The following is a 25,507-nucleotide window of genomic DNA, read 5'->3' as shown; positions in this document are numbered from 1 at the left end:
ACAGGAGCGCTGCAGCAGGCTGAAGCATGCTAATGACGCGTTGGCTGGCGAGGCTCGGGACTTACAACAGCGATTGCACGATACCGACAGCACTCTCAATCTGCTAATTTGGAGATAGTCGGTCTGCAAAAACTGACAATGAAAATATTGTCGACTGTCTCCAGCACATTGCCAGTGCGCGTGGACTTGAGTTAAGAATGGAGAAAATCGGTTAAGGATCGCTCACCGGCTACAAGCGTACTCCACGAGAAGGCAATTACATCCGCTGATTATTGTGCAGTTTGTCTCCAGACGCTTTAAGGAAGGCTGGCTGAGGGCAGCGAGGACAAGGAAGAATTTAAACACCGCAGACATCCACCCATCTCTCACATGGAGTAATGTATACGTAAAAGACCACCTGATATAAAACACTTCTGGGGAAGGCTCGCCGGTATAAGAGAGAGGGGAAGATCGTCTTAGCCGGATTTTTCAACGGAAAGGTCGTCATTGAGGCTGCTGAGGGTGCTGAGGCTGTTCGCGTCACCATGATGTAGGATCTCGACAGGTTTAACAACTAGAGATAACTTCCTTTCGTGGTCCGGATTACATAAGTAAGCTTACATGCCGATAAATTTGTGTTTCTTTCTTTAGTATAATAATCGAGTTATTTTCTTTGGTTTAATTTACTTTATTTGTCATAAAGAAGTAACTTTTAATTTCACGATACACATTTTTTTTATTAGAGAAAATATTTTTCAATTTACCTTCGGTCGGTTTTTTGTATGAGGAAATGATAAATTAACACTTTCAGCCCCATATGTATAAATATGATACACGTTGCACTATGAGCTCATGCCCACGTGCATCATTTTGATACACTGTAAAACCCAGCCAAAAAGTGTAAAAGTTTATCCCCAGCCCAAGGCTTACTAACGTGTGGAATCATTCCTCTGATTGCCTTCATGCATAAAAAAATCAAAACAACTGAATAATAACATTATTAGAGCGTTTTTTAGACTATGCATCATTATGATACATATGGGCCATAATGTTATGTTTTTGTTTTCTTTTTTACCACAATGGCCCACTGTGAGTCATTATGATGCACATTTTAAAATTTCAAACATGTGCATCATTTTGGTTCACGGAGCTGAAAAGTATAAACATCCTATTATCTGGCCTATTCTTTTATTTCTAGCTAAATGAAATTAACTTTCTTTGGCAGTAAGTGTTTGTGGTAGATTAGGCCAGGTAAAGTTTGTTTGATAATGTATATTAGGTTAGGTTATGTCTCAATAGAAATAAATAAAAATGGTTTGTCCATTATACAGCTTCCATTTAAAGTTATGTTAGGATATGAATAATCCCATAAAGTTCCATATTTACCTAACCTATTTACATAATGTACCCTAACGTAAAGGATGGATTGTATGATATAACATTAGATAAATTGCTAACAAATTTGTTTGATTGGGCAAAACGTTTTGTCAAAAAACAACATAGATTTACTATGAACATATTTTATTTTAAAATCTGGATATTACTATTCAGGTAGGCTACTACATCTTATTTTTTTTACACATCGATGTTTTTTTGAAAAAGCAGTCCATACACATGGCTGGACAACCAGGACACTTTGTTCTAAACTTGAGGTGTTTTCTTTGCAGCTTGTAACCGACCCACACGGGATTGGTAACGTTCGTAGCAATATGTACATTTCCCCCTAGGCCTGTCTTCAATAGTTTTTCAGTACATAATCAAAACGTTAAATTGTCATCCTCCCTGTTTAGTCCTAAGCGTGTCACCAGCAAAATACTTCACCAGCTCCTCTCTGAACGCTACAATGTCCATTGGTGCAAGTACAGTAGATTTATAGATTGATGTGGGCATTTACAACAGCTGTATTGGTCAAAATCTCAAACATTACCTTTCTGTACCATTTCAATACTCTACGTACAGATGTTCCATAAGAGGCAAGTTGATCTGAAACATCTATAAATGATTTTCCTGGATTGTACTCTGCAAAACAGTAGACGGCTTGTTTTTCACATTACCTCTTTTGTTCCTAGTTTCTGTCAGTTAAGGAACATCTTTAGTTGTAAGGAACATAACATCCCGCTTGTCCTTCCATTTCCCATTATTACCCCTGTGTTTCTTTCCTTAGTAACCATTTCTCCTTTGTCTAGCATAGCAACGTTTTCTCAAGTATGGTAGAGTTAAATTTCCTCTTTTTGCGTAGTATCCCAACCAGATGTGTTTTATTATCATTTAGCTTGTGGGGCCAGTTGGACACTCGTGTAATAATTGTCTGTACATAAGGTACGTCCTTCTCCCAATAACGGCTCTACCAATTCCATGACTGTGTTAGTCGAAGCTAACTGACCACGGAGAATGGCTTCTTTTCCACTATATACTTTCAAATTCCAGGTGAAACCACCTGCTAGGCATAATTTAAATAACTTGTTGCCATATCAATGTCGCTTACCTTGGCACATACTGACGAAAATTCAACCTCCCACGGAACGTAACCATTGTTTCATCAATACAAATTTCCTCAAAAGGATTCATTGAATTTTGAAATTTAGCATTTAGTATATTGATCAGTGGTCTTATCTTTTTCAGACGGTCATTTGGATCAAAAATTTCATTATTGGAAATCCAAGGATAGCTTCAAAATCGGTTACGAGACATAGATTTTGATAAAGCGCTGTTGTACAATTCGTTTTATGGACCAATAGTTTCTTAGTTTAGGCTTTCTATCAAGGCCCATCCATAACACTATGCCCAAAAACTTCAGTAATTCTTCCTTGGTTATGTCTGTCCAGTTTTCTAAAGTGTAACTATTATTTCCTTTTTAATATACTCATAATTGAACACTGCTCAGCGTACCGATTTGTTTCATTTACAATCATCAATGAACAGAGAGTAGAACTCAAAAGGTGAATTATCTCTTAATTTAGCCTTTGCAGCATCAGTTACACCAGGAGGCTGCCTAGGTGAAAATTCAAAGTTATTTAAATAAACCTTTAATTTTTGTGCCATATCACAACATCACCTTCTTACTTACTAATATTTCATCGTCTACTTCATCACTATTATTTATTATACGGTTTACTAAAGGTTTCTTCATTTTCTGGTAAGTCTATTTCCATTTGATTGAGGTTAGGTTTGCTCCAATCCTGCTGTCATCACTTTCATATTCAATGTCTGTTTAAATGCACTGATGGATCATCTGAAATCACTTAAACTTTGAAATAAACTTGGTACAACTATCACTACTGCTTTCATTGTCATAAAATGACATGTTTAAGTTGGTCTCTTATGTCTTTAAGAATTCATATTTTCATAAAGAAAATCACCCAAGCAACACAAACACTCCAAGCCAAGATCTGGGCTAAACAGCTGTTTTTTTTATAAACAATGCAGTGTTGCCAAGCGCCAACCAATTTATGACCCATCACTGCCCATGTGGTCCCACAGTCCCACACAACACAGTATAGCTATGCAGTTTTAATGTAAGTGTGCATAAAAAAAGGCTCACATCTTGATTAAAACAGTAGTTTTGTGTGAAGCAATATGATGCACACGGGGCTCAGTGCAAAACATAGTGTGAATCAAATATATACACATGGGGCTAGGCTCACAGTAATAAAAACATCGTGGGCTGGGGAGTAAAACTGGTCTACTCTTTGCTTGGGGCTGAAAGTGTTAAGTATGTCAATTTCTATGAGAAAGTCAAGTTACTAATAGGTAAGAGAGGCTCAAATGTTATTTTACCACTTTCTTTTACATGACAAAATTCAGTATCGGCATTTTTCGGATTATAATTATAGCCATTATAGGTGTTAAAAATTAAGATTAAATCATAAATTGTTTAGACACATATAGTACTATTTAATTTATGTAGGTACACAAAGGTCTTTATTTGGTCTGTCTTTCCATTATATAATATCTTTGGAATTAGATAGAATAGGATAGGAATTAGAATTAGATAGCTGCCCGCGAGTCTATTAATATAACACAATCGTTAAAGTTTAAATTATTTATATATTTAATACATTTTATAATTGCTATTATATTATATTTTATATTCGGCTGTATAACTAGACGAATATGGGTTTAAAGAGTATTGGCCTGATATATTGAACAGCGGAATACAAAAGACAGCACCATCTTTTATTTTTGAGCCATCTGTGAAAACACTGTTAAGATTCTGTCTTATTGCCTGAATAACAATTTTTAAATTAGAAGATGCTTAATTGTAAACTCATTGTTGTCTGTTATATTTATACTGGCGCTAGGTTTTTCATCACTGCCAATCATAAAAAAAGGTTCTTTGAAATCCCATTGATTTTTAGGTTCTTTATTAATAGAGAAATTAGGGTTCTTCTGAGAAACGTTTTTAATTGATTGTAAACATAAAGGTATCTTCTTCTTTTCCCAATACTGCGTATCTATATATGTCGAGTTTAAGAACATCAAACCGAATAAGCAGGATGTTTACATTAATAATCTTATAGATTAATATTTCAGTTAGCATATTTCTTCTTAGACTTAAAGGCATTATTGATGCTTATACATGCAATGCTATAACAGGGGTAGATGTTAATGCTCCTAGTGCAATTCTTAATGCTTGATTTTGAATATTGTCTATTTTATTTAATTCGAGCTGGCAATGTGTCCATAAAGAAAGCATCCATAATTTAACCTACTTCTGATAAGACTTTTGTAAATCTGCAATACAAATTCTGAATGCGCTCCACTTGTTCTGCGACGAATTGATTTCAATATATTTAAATCCTTTAGATATTGTTGCAATATTTTATTAATATAAGTCTTAAAAGTAAGCTTATTATCTATAAAAATACCCAGAATTTTCATTATATGAACTACAGATAATCAGTGTTCCTTTATAAAATATTGTAGGTCAGGATCAACAACTCTTTTTCTGGTAAATATAATTATACTACTTTTCTGGGCATTGAATTCCATGTGTAACAGTTCGAAATAAGTAGCTAGATTACGTATGGCCTGCTGCATTTGTGTATGTACTACATCATAATGTTTATTTGCAGAATATCATCAGCATACTGTAGAGATTTAATATGTGTCGGTAAAAAACGAATTTATATCTGACATGTATAACGAGAATAACAAAGGAACACATACTTAAGGTAAACCACTGTTACTAGCTCTAGTGCAGGTAAACTCAATGAATCAATGAAACTTAAGTGCCAGTTGATAAGCCAGTTATGGCAGTAAACCAAGAATTTAGGTGGAATACCTAAATTAGATATTTTAGTTATTATTGATGGCATAAAAACATTATCATAGGCACAGGATATGTTCAATGCTGTAGCAACAGTAGTTTCGTTTTACGACAGGGCCATTAAAGTGTCTGTTATGAAAGTAACAAGATAATCACTGCAACCATTCATTTTTCTAAATCCGTATTGGTTGTTAAAAATTAGATCAAGTTTTCTATAAGCCATTCTAATCTGTTTTTGATCATTGAGTTAAAGCAAAGAATCAATGAAATTGGTCTGTATTATTCCTCCAGGTTGTTATCTTTAGAAGGTTTAATCCAAGGTTCCTAGATTAGGATGATACCCATTGTTATTAAGGTAGACCTCTTTTCCAAAATTTCAGTTGCGCCCTTTGCATTGTGTTGGTTTATATGTATAAGATGAGCTTCGTATTTAAGCGAGTGTTCAGCCAAACTCAGATTTCTAAATTAATATAAAGGCCCTACTTAAATATCGTTTTAGTTCATTTAAATGTTTAGACAAACTTCTGATATTTTTATAAATCTTCGTTAACAATCACTACTATCAACACTTTAGTGTAAAATAAAATTATTTATCATTACCACCCAATTCAAGGAAATCAGGCTATAATCATCGTTATGATCGTCCAGCAATAACAGTGTTACCACAATCCCAAGATATTATTCAGCCTGCCTGTATCTACAACTAACGTCACTATTATATTATAAAGCTTACTAAACAAGTTAATGATAACTTCCTGTGTAGTTTGGTAACGTTGATAGGCAATATTTTCATCTTCTAATTGATATAGTGGATACTACTCCCGGATTATTAAAATTTGTTGGTTTGGTACTAGTGTCATATCTGAATTGAAGTTAAATACCTCTATGGATGGATGTACTAACCAAACTGAGAGCAATTACTAAGTTTATTGTTTGTCTTAATTAATGTTTTTGGAAAAGAGTTGTGAAAATTTGTCTGTGATTTAGATCTAGCCTACCAATTGTTATTTTGAATTTAAATTTGTTATATTAAATGATGATTAAAATAACATAAGTAATTTTGAAACGGAATCGCCAACTAGCTTGTTGTGTTGTTCTGTGTGCCTTTCATATTCATTCTCATTCGCCCTTTTGATTTCTTTAAGGTAGAAATCAATGGATCCCTCAGATTTTAATGAATTATGTAGAATTTGCGGTTCTAAGACTAGTGTCCTTATGGGTTTACAGATATTCGAAAGAGAAGGAGATATGAGGCAGATTTACAAAAAAATTACTGATTGTTTGCCGATTCAGGTAAGATATTTTCAGCTTGCAAATGTCAATAATTAGATAGGGATTAGACAGGCTTACATAAAATCCTTGCTCAGAGATAATATTTAAGTACAGATAATTAGTTGTACCTCCCATATAAAATATGTGGCAGATACTCCAACCTAGCCTAAATCATGCAATTCACCTAAGTAAGACTTAGCTTATACCTAGTATTGAATATTTTTAGGTGTGTTTAGTGTAAATGTTGAGTTTTGCTATATATTGTATATGGCTTAGGCATAAACCTAAATTCAGAAGAGTTTTATTAGTACCCCTCCAAAAGAGTTAAATTAATAAGGGTAGACTTAAATAAGTGACATACACTCCTTATTCCGTAGTTTTTATCAAATGAATAATTCCATAGGCCTATTGCAAAATTTCATTAACTTAAATATGACTTACTTGTTAATAAATTATAGTAATGTTTAATGTTATCAAGAAGAAACTAATTTATCGATATTTTGAAGATTAACATTAGATTGAAAGTTCTCTGTGAGTGGTTAACTTAGAGAGGTTAAGGAATGGAATACTAGCAGACTGTATAGTTGACCATCTTTGTGATTTTTTGTACTGCAGGGAAGTGTGTATTCGGAGAATCCTTTTCTCCACTTAATAAAAGTGGTTGCTCACTGCTATATGTGTAAGCTGTAAATATTGTAAAGTATCTTTGATATGTAGGTCTAGATTACATTTTGTTTTGTTATTATTTTAAATGTAGTTAAATTGTGGTACTTTTCTATTGTAATATGTTATTCCTTTTTGTATTACAATTCTTGTTGCGTGTGATTATTATAATCGAATTTGGGTAATATATTGAATCGTTCAATAATAACAATTGAATATTGAGTGTAGGCCTCTAATTAGTCTTCCTTAATAAATCTTATGAAGGTAAATCAAATTAATTTTGGGGTAGGGTACAATAAGCGAATCCGGTTTTTTTATCGAAATTGGCAAATGATATTACTTAATCATAACTAACGATATAACCAATCGATACTGATTAATTATTTTGAACAATTAACTTAATAATCTATATCAACAGCATTAAACACTTTCAAATAATACAAGTAAGGTAATATTTCAATTTTACATAAGTAACATTGTTTATTAAAAATGGCAGTCAATCTTAGAAAGCTGCACGATATTGCTTTAAAAGATGATAAGAATGGTTTTTGTGGCTTCAACATGGACTAGTACCTAAGAATCCATTATGTGAAATTTGTGGGAAAGAAACAAATGTAACTGTGAAAGGAGCAAACATAGTTGTCTTCAGATGCAAAAAAGAAGATAACGGTAGATATAATTTTAGTAAAAACGCACTGAAGAATAGTTTTTTTGAAGGATCGAAGTTCGGACTGTGCAATATTGTGACCTTAATGTACTTCTTTTCCAGAAATCGAGACAAATTACGATTTTTTAATTCTTAAGTGTAGTTCGGATTTACACAATCCATCAAGAAGTACGATATCTGACTGGCTGTCGTTTGGCAGGGAAGTGTGTTTTGTGTAGATTGATGATCAGTTTAATAGGGAAGAAAAGTTTGGAGGTCCTGGAGTGGTGGTGGAAATTTATGAGTGCAAAATTGGAAATTGTAAAAATAACAAAGGGAGGTTGGTAGAAGGAACCCGTATTCTAGGTTTAATAGAAACTATACCGGAAGGACAAAAACTTGGGGGTAGGTATAGAATTTTTCGTTCTATCATGTTTGTTTCTATATAAATTTATATTTTTGTGTTCTTCATACTGGTGTGGTCGGTATAATCCCAAAGTACCACTTTAAGGTTCTGAACATAATTGGTCTAAAAGTGACTTCTTTAAAAGAAAATAGATATAGTTAACTTTAAAAAATTAAACAAAATAACATTGAAAGATGACCAACTGTGTTTTTCTTAATTTCCAGATATTTGTTTGTTGTTACGTTTTCTCTATTATTTTTTAATCTATATTCCATTTTTGGTTTCTTGTTATTTGGTACTTTGTAATACGGATTTAAATCATCAGGCTATGAATGATCAACGTATTAATATTGGTTTCTAATTAGCTCTTCATTTTTTTAAGGAGAGGCTGATTCCGTTTTAAGCCTTATCCTGCCCGTCCTCATGGGCCACTGGCCTGTGTGAGGATATTATCAAGGAAAATAAGAGGGAGAGTCGATACAGTACAAGGATGATTGTATTGATTAGCAGACAGGAATTGAACTGGGCTATCTCTAACTCAGACCCAAATGCCAACGCTCGGTCATCGACACTCAATTTATAACATCGATCCTTTGTATTTACCTGTTATTGACAGTTAATAACTATAATTGATATAATCTATTATTTAGGGGCACCTCATATCAATGTCTCCCCTTGTTAAGTATATCGTTTATTGAAATTAAAAAAAAATTGCAAAGATGTTTGTCTACATTTAAATTTTTCAGCAAAATCTCAACATTACTGCCCAACAACCTGTGGACTATAGTATAAGTAGTCACAACATCGAAAATACGTAAATAATAACAGGTTTCCAAAATGTCGGCATACTGCCGTTTACACAGCAGTGCCAGTATGCTAGTGGTTATAGTGGTATATAGAGTTGAAAGTAATTCAAAGAAAGTAAAATCATTTAAGTGGTATATGAGTAATGGCCACAAGGGCAAATGTGAAATTAACAGCCAACAAATATTTTATAGAACAAGTTGCACTACTGGTTACTAGCCCTTTTATGCTTGCTGCAAAGAACTGTGGTTGTTAGAGCTAGTATACCACTAGATTTCCTTGTTGTCCTGATTTTCGTCTCATGTAATGCTTCTTTCAGTGGACGAAAGTAATAATACAATGCTAAATCAAGGCTATAAGGGGGATGAGGTAGTAACTCTTAGACCATTTTGTCGACGTTTCACAGATTAATGAAGCAATATGAAGATAGGCATTTTCTTGATGTAGGATCACATGCTGTACGCTGTCCTTTGGAATAATAAAAAAAAACATCTTTAGTGTCCCAAATCACCATCAATTTGACTCTTCCTGCTGATGTTTGGGTTTTTTATTTTGGTTCATAATAGTAAACCTATGTTTCATCACAAGCTAAAATTTTGTTCATTAAGTAGTTAACTTAACTACCCATTTATAATAATGTTCCTGTAACTCTGTGCACAGTCTAAATCTTATGTTCTTGTGTAGTAACTTCACCACCCTGGGGGACCATTTTTCACATGTTTTGTGATACGTAAGCTGGTTAGTGATAATTTTATGAACTGCACCAATATTAACTTGAATCTTTTCTGCAATAATTTTTAATTTGACATGGTGATTGGTGACTAACGTCATCAATTTGAGTTTCAATTTTTAGTTTTTGAGAGGTTTAACACTTTAACTGATCAGCAAAACAGTGTTTCTCAGTCCCTGAGTCTTAACTATTTATAATTGTTCTACCAACTTGTAAAAATTTCCATGGTTCATACAACTTTCACCATACACTTAAGTCATTCTAGAGAATATATTTAATGGTCACCTTCAGCAAGTAAAAATTTAATCCATAGTGTTGTTCAACAATCTGGAATTTTCAAGTGGACTCGCCATCATCGAAAATAATTTTGTAGTTAATTTAATTATTGAATGCCCTTCATAAATTTTGTTCTAGATTAATCAAAGAGAAGCAAATTAAAGTTTTAAATAGGAAAATTTGTTCACGTTTTCTGTATAATTTTGATTTATAAGGGAGAATATGCTTGGAAGATGAACGCAAAGTTACCAAGCTGACCTGAAGAAGTCTTACATCTACCTGGCTTTATATGTTGTATTCTTATATACGAGGGGGTACCCAAAAGTAACCGGAATTGTATTGCTGGCAGCTGGCAGCGTGTAGTACACATTCCTGCCGCTAGGCGTGTGTCGCGCAACCCATTGCGAGCTCAGTGACCCCAGTTCCGTTGTCCTAGTGCATTCTGTTCGTTCGTAGTGACTGTTTTCGCTAACCCTGTTTTGTTCTTGTTTCTTTTTTTGTCATGGCAAGTTTAAGTGAACAACGTGCAGCTGTGAAATGTTGTTTTTTACTTGGTAAAAATGCTGCAGAAACTATTTTAATGTTGAATACAGCTTACAAAGATGATGCTATGGGGAAAACTCAGGTCTATGAGTGGTTCGCTCGATTTAAAAATGGCGACATGTCGATTGAAGACAAACCTCGTTCTGGACGTCCATCAACCTCTCGAACGGACGAAAATGTTGAGAAAATTCGTGAACTTGTGCTCACCGACCGTCGACAGACAATTGAGGAACTATCAGAGAGTAGTGGGTTAACTTGGAACTTGGTTCAGCGAATTTTAACAGGAGATTTAGGACTGAAAAGGGTTGCTGCCAAATTTGTTCCTCGACTTCTGACTGACCATCAAAAGGCACATCGAGTTGAAACTTGCCGCCTTCTGAAAGAACATCTCGAAAATGATCCCGATTTTCTGGAAAAGGTAATTACTGGTGATGAGTCATGGTGCTATGGTTATGACCCAGAAACGAAGCAACAGTCAAGCCAATGGAAGTCGCCATCTTCACCTCATCCAAAAAAATTTCGGCAAGTCAAATCAAACATCAAAACCATGTTGATTTGCTTTTTTGATGCTAAAGGCATTGTTCATTCTGAGTTTGTTCCTCCAGGTCAGACTGTCAACCAAACATTTTATTTGGAGATTTTAAGAAGATTGCGCAACAGTGTTCGCCAGAAAAGACCCAATTTGTGGCAGACTGGAGACTGGTTCTTCCACCACGACAACGCACTGGCACACACAGCCATCTCAGTTAGGTAGTTTTTAGCCAAAAACGGCATGGTTCCGCTGCCCCACGCACCTTACAAGCCTGACCTCGCTCCATGCGACTTTTTTTTATTTCCACACATAAAAAGAGGCTTGAAAGGTCAACGATTTGACAGCGTTGAAGAGGTTAAGAAAAAAACGAAGCTCGAGCTTGCAGCCATTTCTAAAGATGACTACAAAAAATGTTTTGATCAATGGAAATACCGTTGGGACAAGTGTATTAGTTGTAATGGAGATTATTTTGGAGATAAGGTCGTATTGTAAAAAATTTGATAATATATAATTTTTATAAAATAATTCCGGTTTTTTTTGGGTACCCCCTCGTATACCTATAGACTATTTTATTATTTTACACTTTCATGTTATGTTTTGCTGTTCCAGGTTCACACATATGATAAGTTACCGAAAATGGTTTGTGAAGAATGTGTTTACAAGTTGGATCTTCTATATGATTTTAGAGAAAAGAGTTTGAAGACAGAAAATGAATTAAAGAACATGCTTAAAGAACTGCAATATGTTCCGATGGTTGAACCAATGTCTATATCTGTTCCTATACAGGTGAGGTGATTTTGAATATTGTATAGTAATACGAGCGAACCATATGTTCCAATCTTTTTGAAATATCTCTCATTTCATAGCCCTTGTAGCAGATATTTAGCTTGTTAGATCTATTGGGTTTTCAGGTTTCAAATAATTTAATAGGTTATTGTATACCATTAATTCGGCACACAATGGTTTTCTTTCTAAGTTAACAGTCCATAGTTATTAATAAATCTATTAATAATTTATGTTTTTAATGTTAAAACTATTACAGTGTAGTGTATATAGTGTTGTAACTATTTATTATGTTATTCTATATTTATTTTAATTTTCACTTAAATGTAGTAGTTACAAACATAATTCAACAAACAATGATAAAGTAAATTGTGTTATGTTACTATTGACGAAATCTATTGCATCACTGTATGTTTAATGATGAATAAAATCTTGAATAGTTGCCTGCATGCCTAGATATTCAAACATCACTTTGTTTAAATACTTTAAATAACACCAAGTTGAAAGGTTGCTTCCAACAAGTAGATAGATAGCAGTAACATGGATAGTAACATTCAGGGTGCTTAAGTTTTTAAACACATCTATGCAGCTCCGGGTCTTAAACTCAAGCCTTCCGTGCTTCAAATGCTTTTCTTTCTGGATTTCCAAAATATAATACATGTTGATAAGAAGCAACACCAGACTGAAATACCATAGATTTCAGGTAATACAAAATATGTACTGTTCTTGTCACTTCTTTGATAGTCAGCCTAAGTAGAGATTTTTTTTAAGTTCTAGGACAAATAATGTTCATCAAGATGTTTGATTTTGTCAGCTGCTGCGATTGAGAATTTCAAACACTAAGCCATTTTTATTTGTTTCCAATTTTACTTTTTGGTATGAACAAATTTAAGTGAAAATTAAGGAATTTCCCGAGGTCTAAAATACCACGAAAACTAGAATATCCTGAAAACCAATACCTGTACATGCCTTAAATTATTATTATTATTGCTTCAATATCTTCTATGTGCTTGTTAAAGTATGTGTTTATTCATTCTATTATATATAATATAAAATAAATGGTTGTATTTCTTTCAGAATCTGTCTGATTTCTTTTGAACTTGACGTATAGTGCTTTAAATGTATGTAACAAACCATGTATGAAATGTGCAATTATGGTATACAAGTATTTAAAAAATTAATATTCAGGCGATGGTTATACAATCTAAATGCATTTTTAAAGATGTGGTTAACTTTTTGCAAATATTAAGTAGCTCCATTTTACCTTCCACGTAATGCAGCATCTAAAATCAACCCTTCCCACTTTAGCTACGTTATGTGTAGAAAACTCATTAGCCCACTGTCCTTTGGGATCATGTCTAAAACACTGTAGCGTACTCAATTGTGCACCTGATAAGATAATGAGAACACCTTTTTATCTAGGTTACACTTGACTTCGTAGTCTAGGTATCTCTGATGTTTAAACGGCGCAAAGAGTTCATTTTGAGTTTCTTCGTCACCGACTTTTACTATCTCTTGAGACAGACATAGATTCCAGGAGTCAAGTCTGAGACAGCATCAGATTTCAGACACTGCTATAAGAGTAAATGAAGGTGAACTCAACATTCACATTGAATCAACCCTTCCGGCCATAGCTACGTTATGTTAACATTTTATTATCAAAATACCTACTAGTTAGTTTACTTTCAAGAAAGATGAAATATGTAAGAGCTGAACAAAGTTTCAAAAACTGATGTTCTGTTTCAGGTGACAACACCCATCACTGATGCAGTGTTGGTCCAGTGTGTCAACCCACCTCTGGACTTACCTCCTTCTGAACCCTCCATTATAAAGTCCATCAACAAAAAAAGTTCTGAAAATCTGAAGTGTGAACCAGATGTGTTTATAAAAATTGAAAGTGCCATGGGGGCTAGAGGGGGAGGGAGGATAGTGAATGCAAATCCGAACGTGATTAGTGAGTCAGAGTCAGAAGAGTCAGATAGTGGCTCAGATAGTGAGGAATCTTCATTGCCGGATGGAGACATGCAGGACGGCAATACCATGACTGAAGAAAATGTTCCTAATGGATTGCACCCTGACAATGGGTAAGAGGTTATCATTTGTTCGGTCTCCTTAGAAAGTTAAATGTCTATAACCAAGAAAAAATATATTTATGTTAATTAAATTTGTATAAATGGCAATAGCTAAATTTAATTTCAATAAACACTGAATCAGAAAAAGTACTTGCTCTGCCGGGACTCGAACCCGGATCACTCACTTGCCGGTTGAGAGTGCTACCACTGCACTACAGAGCCCTTAATTTTTTTATTCAATTATTTTGTATTTGGCCGTATCTGTCACATATGGAAGACCAAATACTTGTCAAACGTTAACAATTAGAAAATAATTGAATCATAAAAAATAAGGGCTCTGTGGTGTAGTGGTAGTACAATCACCCCGCGAGTGAGAAATCTGGCTTCGAGTCCCGACGGAGCAAGTACTTTGTGAGATTCAATGTTTATTGAAATCAAGATAAAATATACTAATAGAGTAAAAATACTTTTTCCCCAAATCGTAATAGTACAGCATTGTTTGTTTTAACAGGATTTGTGAGGATAACAGGATTTTTCTGTAATTTTCCATTGTTCAGTAAAACAAAACATTGATATGTGTTTTGAGATGTGCAATCTGATTTCTTCCTCAGTTGCGTAACTAACCTAAAACTTAGATTACAGACTAGATGTTAAAGTGTGAATCATACCAATGTGCATATATGCATTGGTTTCCAGAAATCACAAAAAACATTTTGTGTGTCAAACTCATGTTACATGTCTCTGAAACATTTTCTAACTGCACAAGAAAAGAATGATAGCTTTCTGTAGTTTCTGGTCAATAGTCAGTTGGTTTTTAAAAGCAGGTGTAATGGACTTGTGTTCTTTTGTTCAATTTATAAAACTAGTGTTAGTTTTTTTTAGTAAGTATGTTTTTGATTTTGTGCATAGCTTTGTTGGTATAATCTGTACTTTTATCATTTCAGTGTCATCCAAAATAATTTGCTTTCGAGTAGTGACAAGCTTGCCCAACTGACAGATAATGGAGAATTTATTATTCCTGAAGCTGATCATCAAACTTCCTGGTTCTTCTGTAATATTTGTGGTAAAGCATATGCCAAGCAAGAGGATTTTCAAGCTCATTATGAATTTCACTGGAGCAAGTGCATGACTTGTGATGTAGTCTTCTCAAGCGAAGAGGCGTTGGCAGCTCACAAGAAAGAGATGCACAATAAGAAAAACAAGTCAAACACAAAGGCAGTCACAAACAAAAACCAAGAAGATGAGGAAGAAAAAGATAAGGTTAAAAAGAAAAGTGAAGGCAAGAAAGACTCTAAACCAGGTGAAATGAAATCATGTACTGAATGTGGGAAAGAGTGTCGCACTAACTATAAACTTACTGAACACATGAGGAAACACACAGGTGAAAAGCCATTCCAATGTTCTTCATGTGATAAGGCCTTCCGATCAAAAATAGGTCTGGCTCAACATGAAGCGAAACACACCGGGCATTATGATTACACTTGTAACTCTTGTGGAAAGGGATTCCAATGTAAGTCCTATTTGATTGTACATCAACGGGTCCACAGTGATTTGAAGCCTTACCCTTGCACCACTTGTGGGCGTAACTTCAAAACTAAACAGAGCCTTCTTGATCATCAAAACCGACATTTAGGGTTGAAACCGTATATTTGTGAAACTTGTGGTCGGGGATTTATCACGAAAGGTCTATGCAAATCACATCAGAGAGTGCACTCAGGTACAGATAATCGTCAGTATCCGTGCACAGTCTGTCATAAATTGTTTGTCAGTAAATCATATTTAGTTACTCACCTCAGGATTCATACTGGAGAAAAACCTTTTATGTGTGAGGTATGTGGGAAGGGCTTTTTGACCAGAGTGGACTTGAGGATCCACTCGACTCTGCACACTGGTGAGAAAAGCTTTGTGTGTGAAGTTTGTGGTAAAGCGTTTGCCCGGAGAGATGCCCTACGCTGTCATAGACGCAGTCACACTGGTGAACGACCATACCGCTGTGACATTTGTGGCCAGAGCTTCACACAGTTTTCTCCAATGGCGATACACAAGCGACTACACACAGGCGAGCGACCCTACACTTGTGATATGTGTGGCAAGAGCTTCGTGTCCCGTTCGACAATGATGTCTCACAAGAAGAAACACACCCCTTGATCTTCACTTTCCTTCTCTCCATCTAGTATTTTGGCTGTTCCTTCAGTGGGTAAGTCCATACTTTATTTAAATTTTGAGAATTATAATGTCCTCTATAACAATACTTATAATTGACTGTTTTTCTGTTGTAATATTTATTTCATAAATTTTTTCATCTGTATTTTTCCCCTTTTTCATAATGCATGGAACTGTGATTTCTACTATCTTAGCTCTTAAGTTTAAGAGGCTGGTCACTATCATCAAGTTTTCTGGTTCAAATCAGATCAAAACATTGTTAACACAACTAAATTCTTTCAGCAACACTGTTTAGATCCATTTTACGTCAACAGATGTGAAACTAATAGACATTGCCTATACAAGTAATTTAACATTCTCCTGGGAAATTGCCCTGTATCGCCATGACAAAGAACTTGATGCTAAAATCTGATCACCACAAACTGTTTTATCAGTGCTCTCTGCTTTGTACTGCTATTATAAGGATCTTTTTAGAACTGCCAGTGGAAAGACAATAGACAATAGACAATAGACAATATTATTTATTTCCTTTAAGACATTTTACAATGTAATTGGATACGTCAAATACAAGAAGACAAACAGCATTTTTGAGATCATTAGGTTACTTATAATAAGATCTTACAATTTATAGAACTTATAGGCTATAGTATAAAAATAGTAATCAGTTGCCTAGCTAATTTCGGAAAAATTGTAGTCCTTGTACTCTGCCACAGTAATAAAAGGCTTGGTCTTTAATCCAGTCTGATACAAACATTTAAAACTTGTTAAAAGGCAGATTTCTAATAGGCAATGGTAGTTTGTTATACAATATGAGCTGTTGATAAACATGACTATTTAAAAGTTTTTGAGAGTCTTACATATGGAGTTATAAGGTTGTTTCTATTTCTAGTTAAATGGTCATGATTAAAGTTTTTGAGCAGCAAAGGAGTCTATATTCTGTTTAACATGAAGCAAAGTACTTAAGATATATAAGGATGGAGCTGTGATAATTTTTAATTTCTTAAAACTAGCCTTACATGATTGTCTCAAGGTTAGGCAGTCCAGAACTCTAATGGCCTTTTTTTTGCCATATGAAAACTTAGAGGCATGACAAGCATTGCCCCACAGGGCGAATTCCATAGTTCATTTGTGAATGGAAAAGACCATAGTATACAATTAACAACGTTTGTTGGCCTATAGATAATTTAAGTTTTCTTAGAAGAAAGACAATGCGGGATAGTTTTTTACACAAATTTAAAATGTGGGGTTTCCAGCTCAAGCTGTTGTCCAGTGTAAAGCCTAGTAATTTTACTTCGCTACTTACATTACTAGTAACAGGAACATCCCTGAGAGAAAAATAGATCAGTTCAGTTTTGCTATTATTGGTAACTAGATTATTAGAATCAAACCACCTTTTTTGCATAAGTAAAGGCATTAGACAGGTTGTGTTTTTACAATTTCAAAATCACTATCAGAACAGAGTAGAGTGGTATCATCGGCATAGAGTACACAAAAAGTTGGAATGTTACAATATATATCATTAACAAAGATTAGATACAAAAAAGGTCCAAAACGGAGCCTTGTGGGACACCAGCTATAACATCATCATACATCGAGCTGATGTCATCTACAACCACTTTTTGCTGCCGACCAGATAAAATAAGATTTGATCAAGTTTAGTTCCTTTTTTACTGATACCATAGAAATATAGCTTATCGTACAAAATATTAAAAGACAGGCAGTCAAACGCCTTTGTCAAATCTATCAAATTAGATGCAACTATGTGTCTATTTTCAAAACCATTAATAATATACTCTACAATTGCTTCCATAGCTAAAACTGTGTTGTGTTTGGGACGAAACCCATATTGATGGCTATACAATAAGTTATTACCATTAAAATATTCATGAAGTTGTAGGATCATGCAAGATTCTATAATCTTTCCAATGATGGGTACGATGGCTATGGGTCGATAGCATTCAGGAGCCTTTAAGTCCCCTTTTTTAAAAAATAGGTGTGATCTTGGTAAGTTTTAAACCTTCAGGGAAGATTCCATGTCTTAGTACTAGATTAATTAAAAAAGTTAACGGTTTGACAATAAATTCACCAACAGTTTTTACAACATAGTTTGACAGACCAAACACATCCTCGCTTTTAGAGTTGCTAAGGTGTGAAATAGTTTGAGACACTATTTCCGTACTGACCGGTTGGCCAGCTAAAACCAGAAACAGGGATAGGCTTATCAAAGTTTACAATAAAATCATTATGGTTGTTGTCCATTTAAATCTAGATCAACATCACTATGTACATTTTTTGACACATTTACAAAATAGCTATTGAGACAATCAGGAGAAATAGGTATGACATTTTTAGGTTTAATATAGCATGATTCACTTCTTATAACTTTCCATGCCATTTGGCACTTGTTTTTTGGCATTAATAATGAGGTTTTCATTGGCTGTTTTTCTTTGCATTTGTAATTTCTCTATTATATAGCTTTCCTGAGAGTTACGTATCTGTTTTTTATCAACTAAGTCTTCTGTACATTTCCACTTATCATACATTACTAGTAAGAATTTCCGCATCATTTCAAGCTGCGGAGTAAACCAGTTTTTTTGTATTTTGAGCTTTGATTGGGCCTAGCACTGGTTTTTTTACACTTAACATTTACTATCGGACAATGGTGGTTAAACACAGAACAAAAAATATCGATAAAAGTTACAAAGGCAATATTCACATCTACATTTTGATACACAGAAGACCAGACAACAGAAGACATACAATTTATAAAATTTTCTAATCTAACATCATTTATTAAGCGTTTTGTTTTCTTCTTGTTTGACTGGACTAGTCTTATTATTACAATGCTTGAGGTTTAGACCAACCCATACACCGCGTGATCAGATATAATATCCTGGGCTATCAAGGAGACTTCAAAGTAATTCTGAGTTTAGGTTAGTGTATATGTTATCCAAACATGCCCCAAAGCGGGTTGGATTCTGATTAGTACAATATAGGTCAAACGACCTTAACAGATTTAGCAATTCAACAGTTTTCATTACTTCTCTTATTTAACAGGTCTACATTTAAGTCACCGGCAATGGCTAAACATTCATTGGTTTTAACATATTTACTTGTAACATACAATAAAAGATTTTCAAGATTTTCAATAAAATTTTTAAAATTACTATCAGGTGTACGGTAGATGCTAAGAATAACAAGATTAAGGCTAAGTAGCCTAGCTGCTGCACCCTCACATATATTATTTTGACAGAAGGACGAGATATCGATGCCTTACTTGAATACTTACTTGAATACTTGAATACTTGTGATCTACGTCGCTGACCGACACTTGTCAGATAGACTGCGTCATTAATACACACAGTGTACAATAAATAGATAATTAAAACATGTAAAAATACATTACAAAATATTTACAAGATGGCGTACGACGTGAAAGTTAAAAAAGTGGCTCATGATTTAGTTCTTCCAGGGAGTACAGAGGCCTCTCAAGCAAACGATCCTTTAACACCTTTTTAAAATCTCTCATTTCCAGTACTTCGCACATTCTGCGGCAAAGTGTTAAAAATCTTGATTGCAGACCTGTGGGTAGGCCTTTTGAGTGCCACTGAGACGACAGCGGGGCATGTCGAGGTCCTGAGCTCGGCGGGTGTTATATTTATGCACGTTGTCTCTGGTCACAAAATCAGCCAAGTTCTCCCTAAGAAGCACCAGGGTGTTGAGGATGTACTGGCTGTATACGGTGAGAACGGCCGAGTTTCCATAAAAAGGGGCCGGCAGTGTTCGCGCGGGTGGGCCGATGATGTTAAGATTCTTAAGGCCTTTTTCTGCAGCAGCAATACATCCCGAACAGCCGGGAATGTCCCCACAGCACAATGCCATACATCAGGTGACTATGAAAAAGGGCATGATAACACAGTCAAAAGATAAGGTCTGGTTATCAAAGCCCTTAGCTTCCTCAGGAGGTAAATGACTCGAGAGAGTTTGGTACATAACCTTTGATAAGTGGTCGTTCCAACTTAACTTAGAGTCCAGCCAGAAACCCCAACAGCTTTACCGCCTCCTGGAAGGGGACCCCAGTCTTCAGAGTGCAAAGCAGCGTCTGGGTTTTTTCTCTTCATTTATCTTAAGTCTATTACAGTTGAACCAATCTTTAGCCTCCTCTAGTAGGTAACTGGCTTCCAAACGTAGTTGGGTGATGTCGCTCCCTCTGCTCATCAGGGTCGTGTCGTCTGCAAATAACAAAGTTTGGTCGTTCATATGCAGGTCATTGATCATGATGGTGAACAAAAACGGCCCGAGAACAGATCCCTGTGGAACACCATGCAGGATACTTTTAGTGTTTGAAGAAGCCCCCATAAGTGACACTAGCTGTTTACGATTGGACAAGTAATTGCAGACGCTGCTTAGCACTGTGCCCCCTATCCCGTATTTTCGTAACTTTGCTGACAAAATTTCGTGGGAAACTACGTCAAACGCTTTACTTAGATCACATAGACCAAGTAAAACGGAATCTCTGTCCTCAAAAGCTTCAGTAATCCTATCAACTAGGCTAAGCATGGCTGTTGTTGTTGAGCGTCCCCTTCTAAACCCATGTTGAGCGTCAAGTAGCAATTTGTTCTGCTCAAAGTACTCCATAAGTTGGGTTTTCATTATGGTTTCAAACACCTTGGAAAAGATAGGCACCAAGGAGATCGGACACGAAAGTTAGATGGCAGCATGGGATCGCCCTTTTTAAAGACTGGTAAACTGTTCGAGAGGTTTTTCAGAATCTCTGGAAATATCCCATTTCTGAGGCATGCATTAACAGTTAAAGTAAGAGGCCCTACAATCTCATTTATTACAGATTTCAAAACAAATGTAAGACAACCCATGAACATCCTGGCTCCCTGAGTTCCTTAAATCCCCTAACCATGCTTAGTACTTCAATGGTACTCACCTCCTTCCACTTAATAAGCCTCAGTCCTGGTATAGGGTCCATCATTGTTGCAACAGGGTCTGTCTGCACATCAGGCAAGCTTGAAATGATGTTATCAGCTACATTGGCAAAAATAATTATTGAACTCATCAGGAGTCGCCATAGTCATGGGGACAGGACCAGATTTCCTGTGACTGTTTACTATTTCCCAAGCAGACTTGCATGGATTGGAAGATTGTAAGATGTGGTTAGTATATTACTGTTCTTTTTAGCCTCCTTGACCATCCAACTGTACTCCCTTTTCCTTTCACAGTACATTTTGTAATAAACATCCTTAAGAGCCAGGTTACCAGCACTCTTATGATAGTCATGAAGAAGCAAAACAGATGCACGCACGCATTTTAGCAAGTTCAGGGGTGTACCATTGTTTAACCTTGGGTCCTCTGTTGGAGTAAGATGGTTTAGGCTCATTATGCTTATGCTTGAAAAACTTTACAGGAAACAAAGAGTCGAATTTGTCCTTAAATGTCAGAAAAAAAAGATTTCAAAATTAGCAGCAGGGTCAATAGGTGTTTTTGCTTAATTTCCACTGGGCATTCATTAATTCCCTACGTAGCAAGGACAGGTTATTTGAATTTATAACTCTCTTTTCAATCCTGTAATTAGCAAGCCAAGAATTGGTGCAGGGTCTTACCATGTCTGTTGAAATCGTCAGCACCACAGCTCCATGGTCAGCTACGAGGGGATTGACCACTTCAGTTTCTGTGTTCCACGAGTCAGCGTTAGTGGCCGCAGCGTCCAAACAAGCAGCCCCACGGGTGGGCACACACGAGATGTTATATAGAGACCGTAGCTACGCAGAAGGTTGAGAATGCGGCCTCTTCTCTAGAGGGTATCTCCAAGTGTATATTGAAGTCGCCACAGAGAACTATATTCTTAACTTTAAGTTTGGACAAGTAGTTTTAAGCACAAATCAAGCAGGTCAATAAAATGCTCAAAGTCCCCAGATGGAGATCTGTACACTGATACAAGAATGGTGGACCCATTAGACAACTCTACAGCTGTCAATTCCAAAACCATTTCAACACAATAAGCATCAAGATTAATTTGTTTGCAGTTTAATTTACTAGAGGAAAAAAATGGCTACACCTCCGTTTTTATGATTACTACGGCAGTAGATGTTGGTAAGGCCTAGGTTACCCAAGGGTCTGGTAACAACAACTTTCCTCATAAGTTAACCAATGTTTCGGATAAACATAGTACTTCACAATTTACTTCTTGAATAAACAGAGTTATTAGATCACACTTATTTTTAATACACTGAACATTTAGGCTGGCAATTTTTAGTTTACTAGTAGGCCTACATTGTCTATTTACATCAGAAACTAGGCCTAGGCCCTAAAAGTTTGTTAACATGTCTTGGGTCGTTAATTGTAAGATTTTAAGTCCTTAAGCGGCTCCTCTGCCATGGGCCTAATCCTAAAAAATTTTCACCAGAGGCTGGGAGTGTACTATCAAGCTATTTCGAGTTGGCCTACCTCTACGAAAACTGTAGTTACAAACCAAAAGACCCTTCGGGCCAGATGTCAGGTTTCAACAGTTTTGTCCTTGTCTTCAAATGGGATACTTATTTTGTATGACCTGTATCCCGGGAACTTCGTTTTCACCTCTTCACAATCAACTTCACCAGTACAAATATTGTTTGACGTGTTCAGTAATTTCACTCGATGTAACTTTCATTCCTAGACGGGACACAAACAAAACGGCTTTCTTGCCGGCCGGTGTAATGGTGGCGGAGTGATTTTTGGACGTACCAACAATGACCTCACTTGATGATTTTATTCTTTCAGGTTTCATTTTATTTTCATTCCTGACTACAGTTCGAGTTTATATTTCGTTGGTTGCGCCTTGTCTGTACAGTTTTTCCATTTATTTACATTTTCGGACGACATGTTAGATTTGGAACTACTTTCCATGACCGTTTCGTCCTCAATAGGTTTGACGTAGCCACCGGTTTTGATCCATGATTTCATGTTCGTCCATTACATCAATGACGTCACTGCTACTACAATTCGGTGATAACGCAGAAGACAATGTCCTAGGCCTATTTGAAACATTTTCAATTTTAGAAACTCTGGCATTTAATTTTAACAAATTTTCAAAGGACAAGTCTTTCTTCACAAAGATTGATGATCCACCATGCGGGGACTGTCTAGCAAAAAAGTTGGCCAGCACAAAACCATGGGGCACATAGTAACTCACTTCGTCAGAACAGAGCCAGTGTTCATTTAGACAGATAATGTCGGCCGGTTTTTATCATTCAAGATGGCCTCTAACTGACCTAGTTTTATTTCTCAAAGATCTTATGTTTCAAAAAGCCAACATTCACCAACACGCCTGGATTATCGTTTCTTGATTCCTCCTCAGCACTTAAGTTCCACTTGCTATTTGATTGTTTGACACTAAAAAACTTTCTTGACTCCGCCCATCACTGCAATATGTTTTGGGGGGCCGAAATGATTTTATAAAAGTGCCTTCCGGCCACAGATTTGGGTGCATCAATTCCTCACCAAGTTCATGGGGTACTCCCACCTTAAAAAGAGCTGTAAACTGCTATATCTTGTCACAAGTTTATTACAATGAAAAACGGCATCACCTTTAAGGCTATGCAGGTAGTCTGTGATTGACTGAGCGGACACAACTGGGTCCAAACCGGACAGAAAAAGCCATCTCATGCGTTTTGCCGGCTTAAGAGGATTACTGTCGCTTACCTTCAAAGTTCCACGCACTACCTTGTTTTTTATCTTCACTTCTTAGAATGTCACTGTAAGTTGGGGCTGATCCAGTGGCAGGCCTCTCCTTTCCGTCTGTATCAGGAACTATAGATATGTTGGAGTCCATTTTGCTCCCATTGATAGAATAACCTTCAGATCTCCTCTTGTAGTTGTTGTTCCAACCGCTTTTCCTGTAGTTGACAGCCGTCCATTCGGTACTAGACTTTGTAAAAAACTCTATTACTGTTTGAGAAGGACCTAGCCTCCTGTTGGCGACCTCTATTATTATTGTCTCCAACTCCACTGAAATTCCTCGTTTTCTGCGAGAAGGCTTTTTTCTTCTCAGTGCCTCTGCGATAGTCACTCACGACGTCCAAAGCATTGGAAAACGTTCGTCATCGTCTACCAAAACTTTACTCTCGACGTTTTTCTCCACAGGTCTGAGAGTTTGGTACCGTTGTATTATCGATTGTCGAATCGAAAGTCCTGGATTCTATTGTCAGATTGTTTGAGTTAATGGCCTTTGCCACAGCAGAAAAAAGATTTGACTTTCCCTTCAATTTGGCCGGTGTTGTAAACATCCGGTTTTTACACTAACCCTATATGCATCTGCTGCCACTAGAAAATTATCAAATTTCTCATTTTAGAGCTAAATTGTCATTCACTACGTTTTTCACACTAGCAAAACAGTTTTTGTCAACAGTAATGGATAAGTTAATAAGCCCGTCAATGTCTTTTGACTGTTCAGTAAACTTGGTTAACCTTAAACCACAAGCTTCGCAAGCCCATTTAGATTTTTCCGCTAGAATCTTCATATATTCATATTCCACATCAGTGATTGACACACATGCACAGTGAAACCAATTATTGCAAAAAATTTCACACTGTAACGCACTGTCATCTTCTTTAACTAAATTTTTACACACCGGACAAAACTGACAGCTATCACAAGCCATGATATTCAAAGATGATATTTCAATTGATATTTCACGTATTTTCAAAAGCTACCTCTATGCAAATAATACTTTATAAGCAAGTAGTAGTAAGTATCTATTGACAGTATTTTTGTCATTGTGCATTGAATGTTTTTATGCCTAGGGGTGCTATTTAGTAGTAATATATCAAATATTTTATTGATGGCACTCTTCATTGCCAGTGACAGTGTTATTTCATCACAATTCTCCTGACTTGATCTGTTATCTTACAGAATTATTTATATCTTTTTTGCAACTACTGTTTTACTGACATCATATTGTTCTCTTGCGAGTTTTATTGTTTGCTTATTTGTTATTGGTTCAATCAATCATGTAGAGGACATTTTTTTTAATCTTCAAATTTTAACAGTAAGAAGTATTTACATAATGGAAGTTTTAACTCAAACATATAAAAGAATACAGTCCAATCCCTTTATCTCCATCATAACTACACAACACATAATAGTTATTCTCTACCTGTTCCTATACACAGAACAACCCATTTTAAAACATCTTTCTCTTACAATAGTCAGCATTTCTTTAACAAATTACCTTTAGCATGGAGAGAGATTCCTACATTAAAGGCTTTCAAAAAAAACTATTAAAGAATACATGCTTCAAACTGAAATTTATACTTTTGACGATTTTCGTCCGAATTCACCAGAAAATAATTAAGATGTGAAATATCATACCACCTAGTATT

The 25,507-nt window shown here is 35.7% G+C and overlaps 1 protein-coding gene across 1 annotated transcript in view; it reads left to right on the top strand.

The window, feature by feature from the left end:
* Positions 1–6,134: 6,134 nt before the first annotated feature.
* The window catches only part of LOC124362400 (zinc finger protein 260-like), a 40,725-nt gene continuing 21,352 nt past the window's right edge, over positions 6,135–25,507 (top strand). Inside the window, exons 1-4 of the mRNA XM_046816852.1 lie at positions 6,135–6,541; positions 11,730–11,906; positions 13,650–13,987; positions 14,920–16,172. Coding sequence (XP_046672808.1) covers positions 6,404–6,541; positions 11,730–11,906; positions 13,650–13,987; positions 14,920–16,123 — 1,857 coding nt within the window. The 5' untranslated portion in view covers positions 6,135–6,403 and the 3' untranslated portion in view covers positions 16,124–16,172. The remainder of the gene's footprint in view (positions 6,542–11,729; positions 11,907–13,649; positions 13,988–14,919; positions 16,173–25,507) is intronic.

This window comes from Homalodisca vitripennis, chromosome 5 (genome assembly GCF_021130785.1).
Source record: "Homalodisca vitripennis isolate AUS2020 chromosome 5, UT_GWSS_2.1, whole genome shotgun sequence".
NCBI classification, from domain to species: Eukaryota; Metazoa; Arthropoda; class Insecta; order Hemiptera; family Cicadellidae; genus Homalodisca; species Homalodisca vitripennis.
This window is presented reverse-complemented; position numbering and strand designations above follow the sequence as displayed.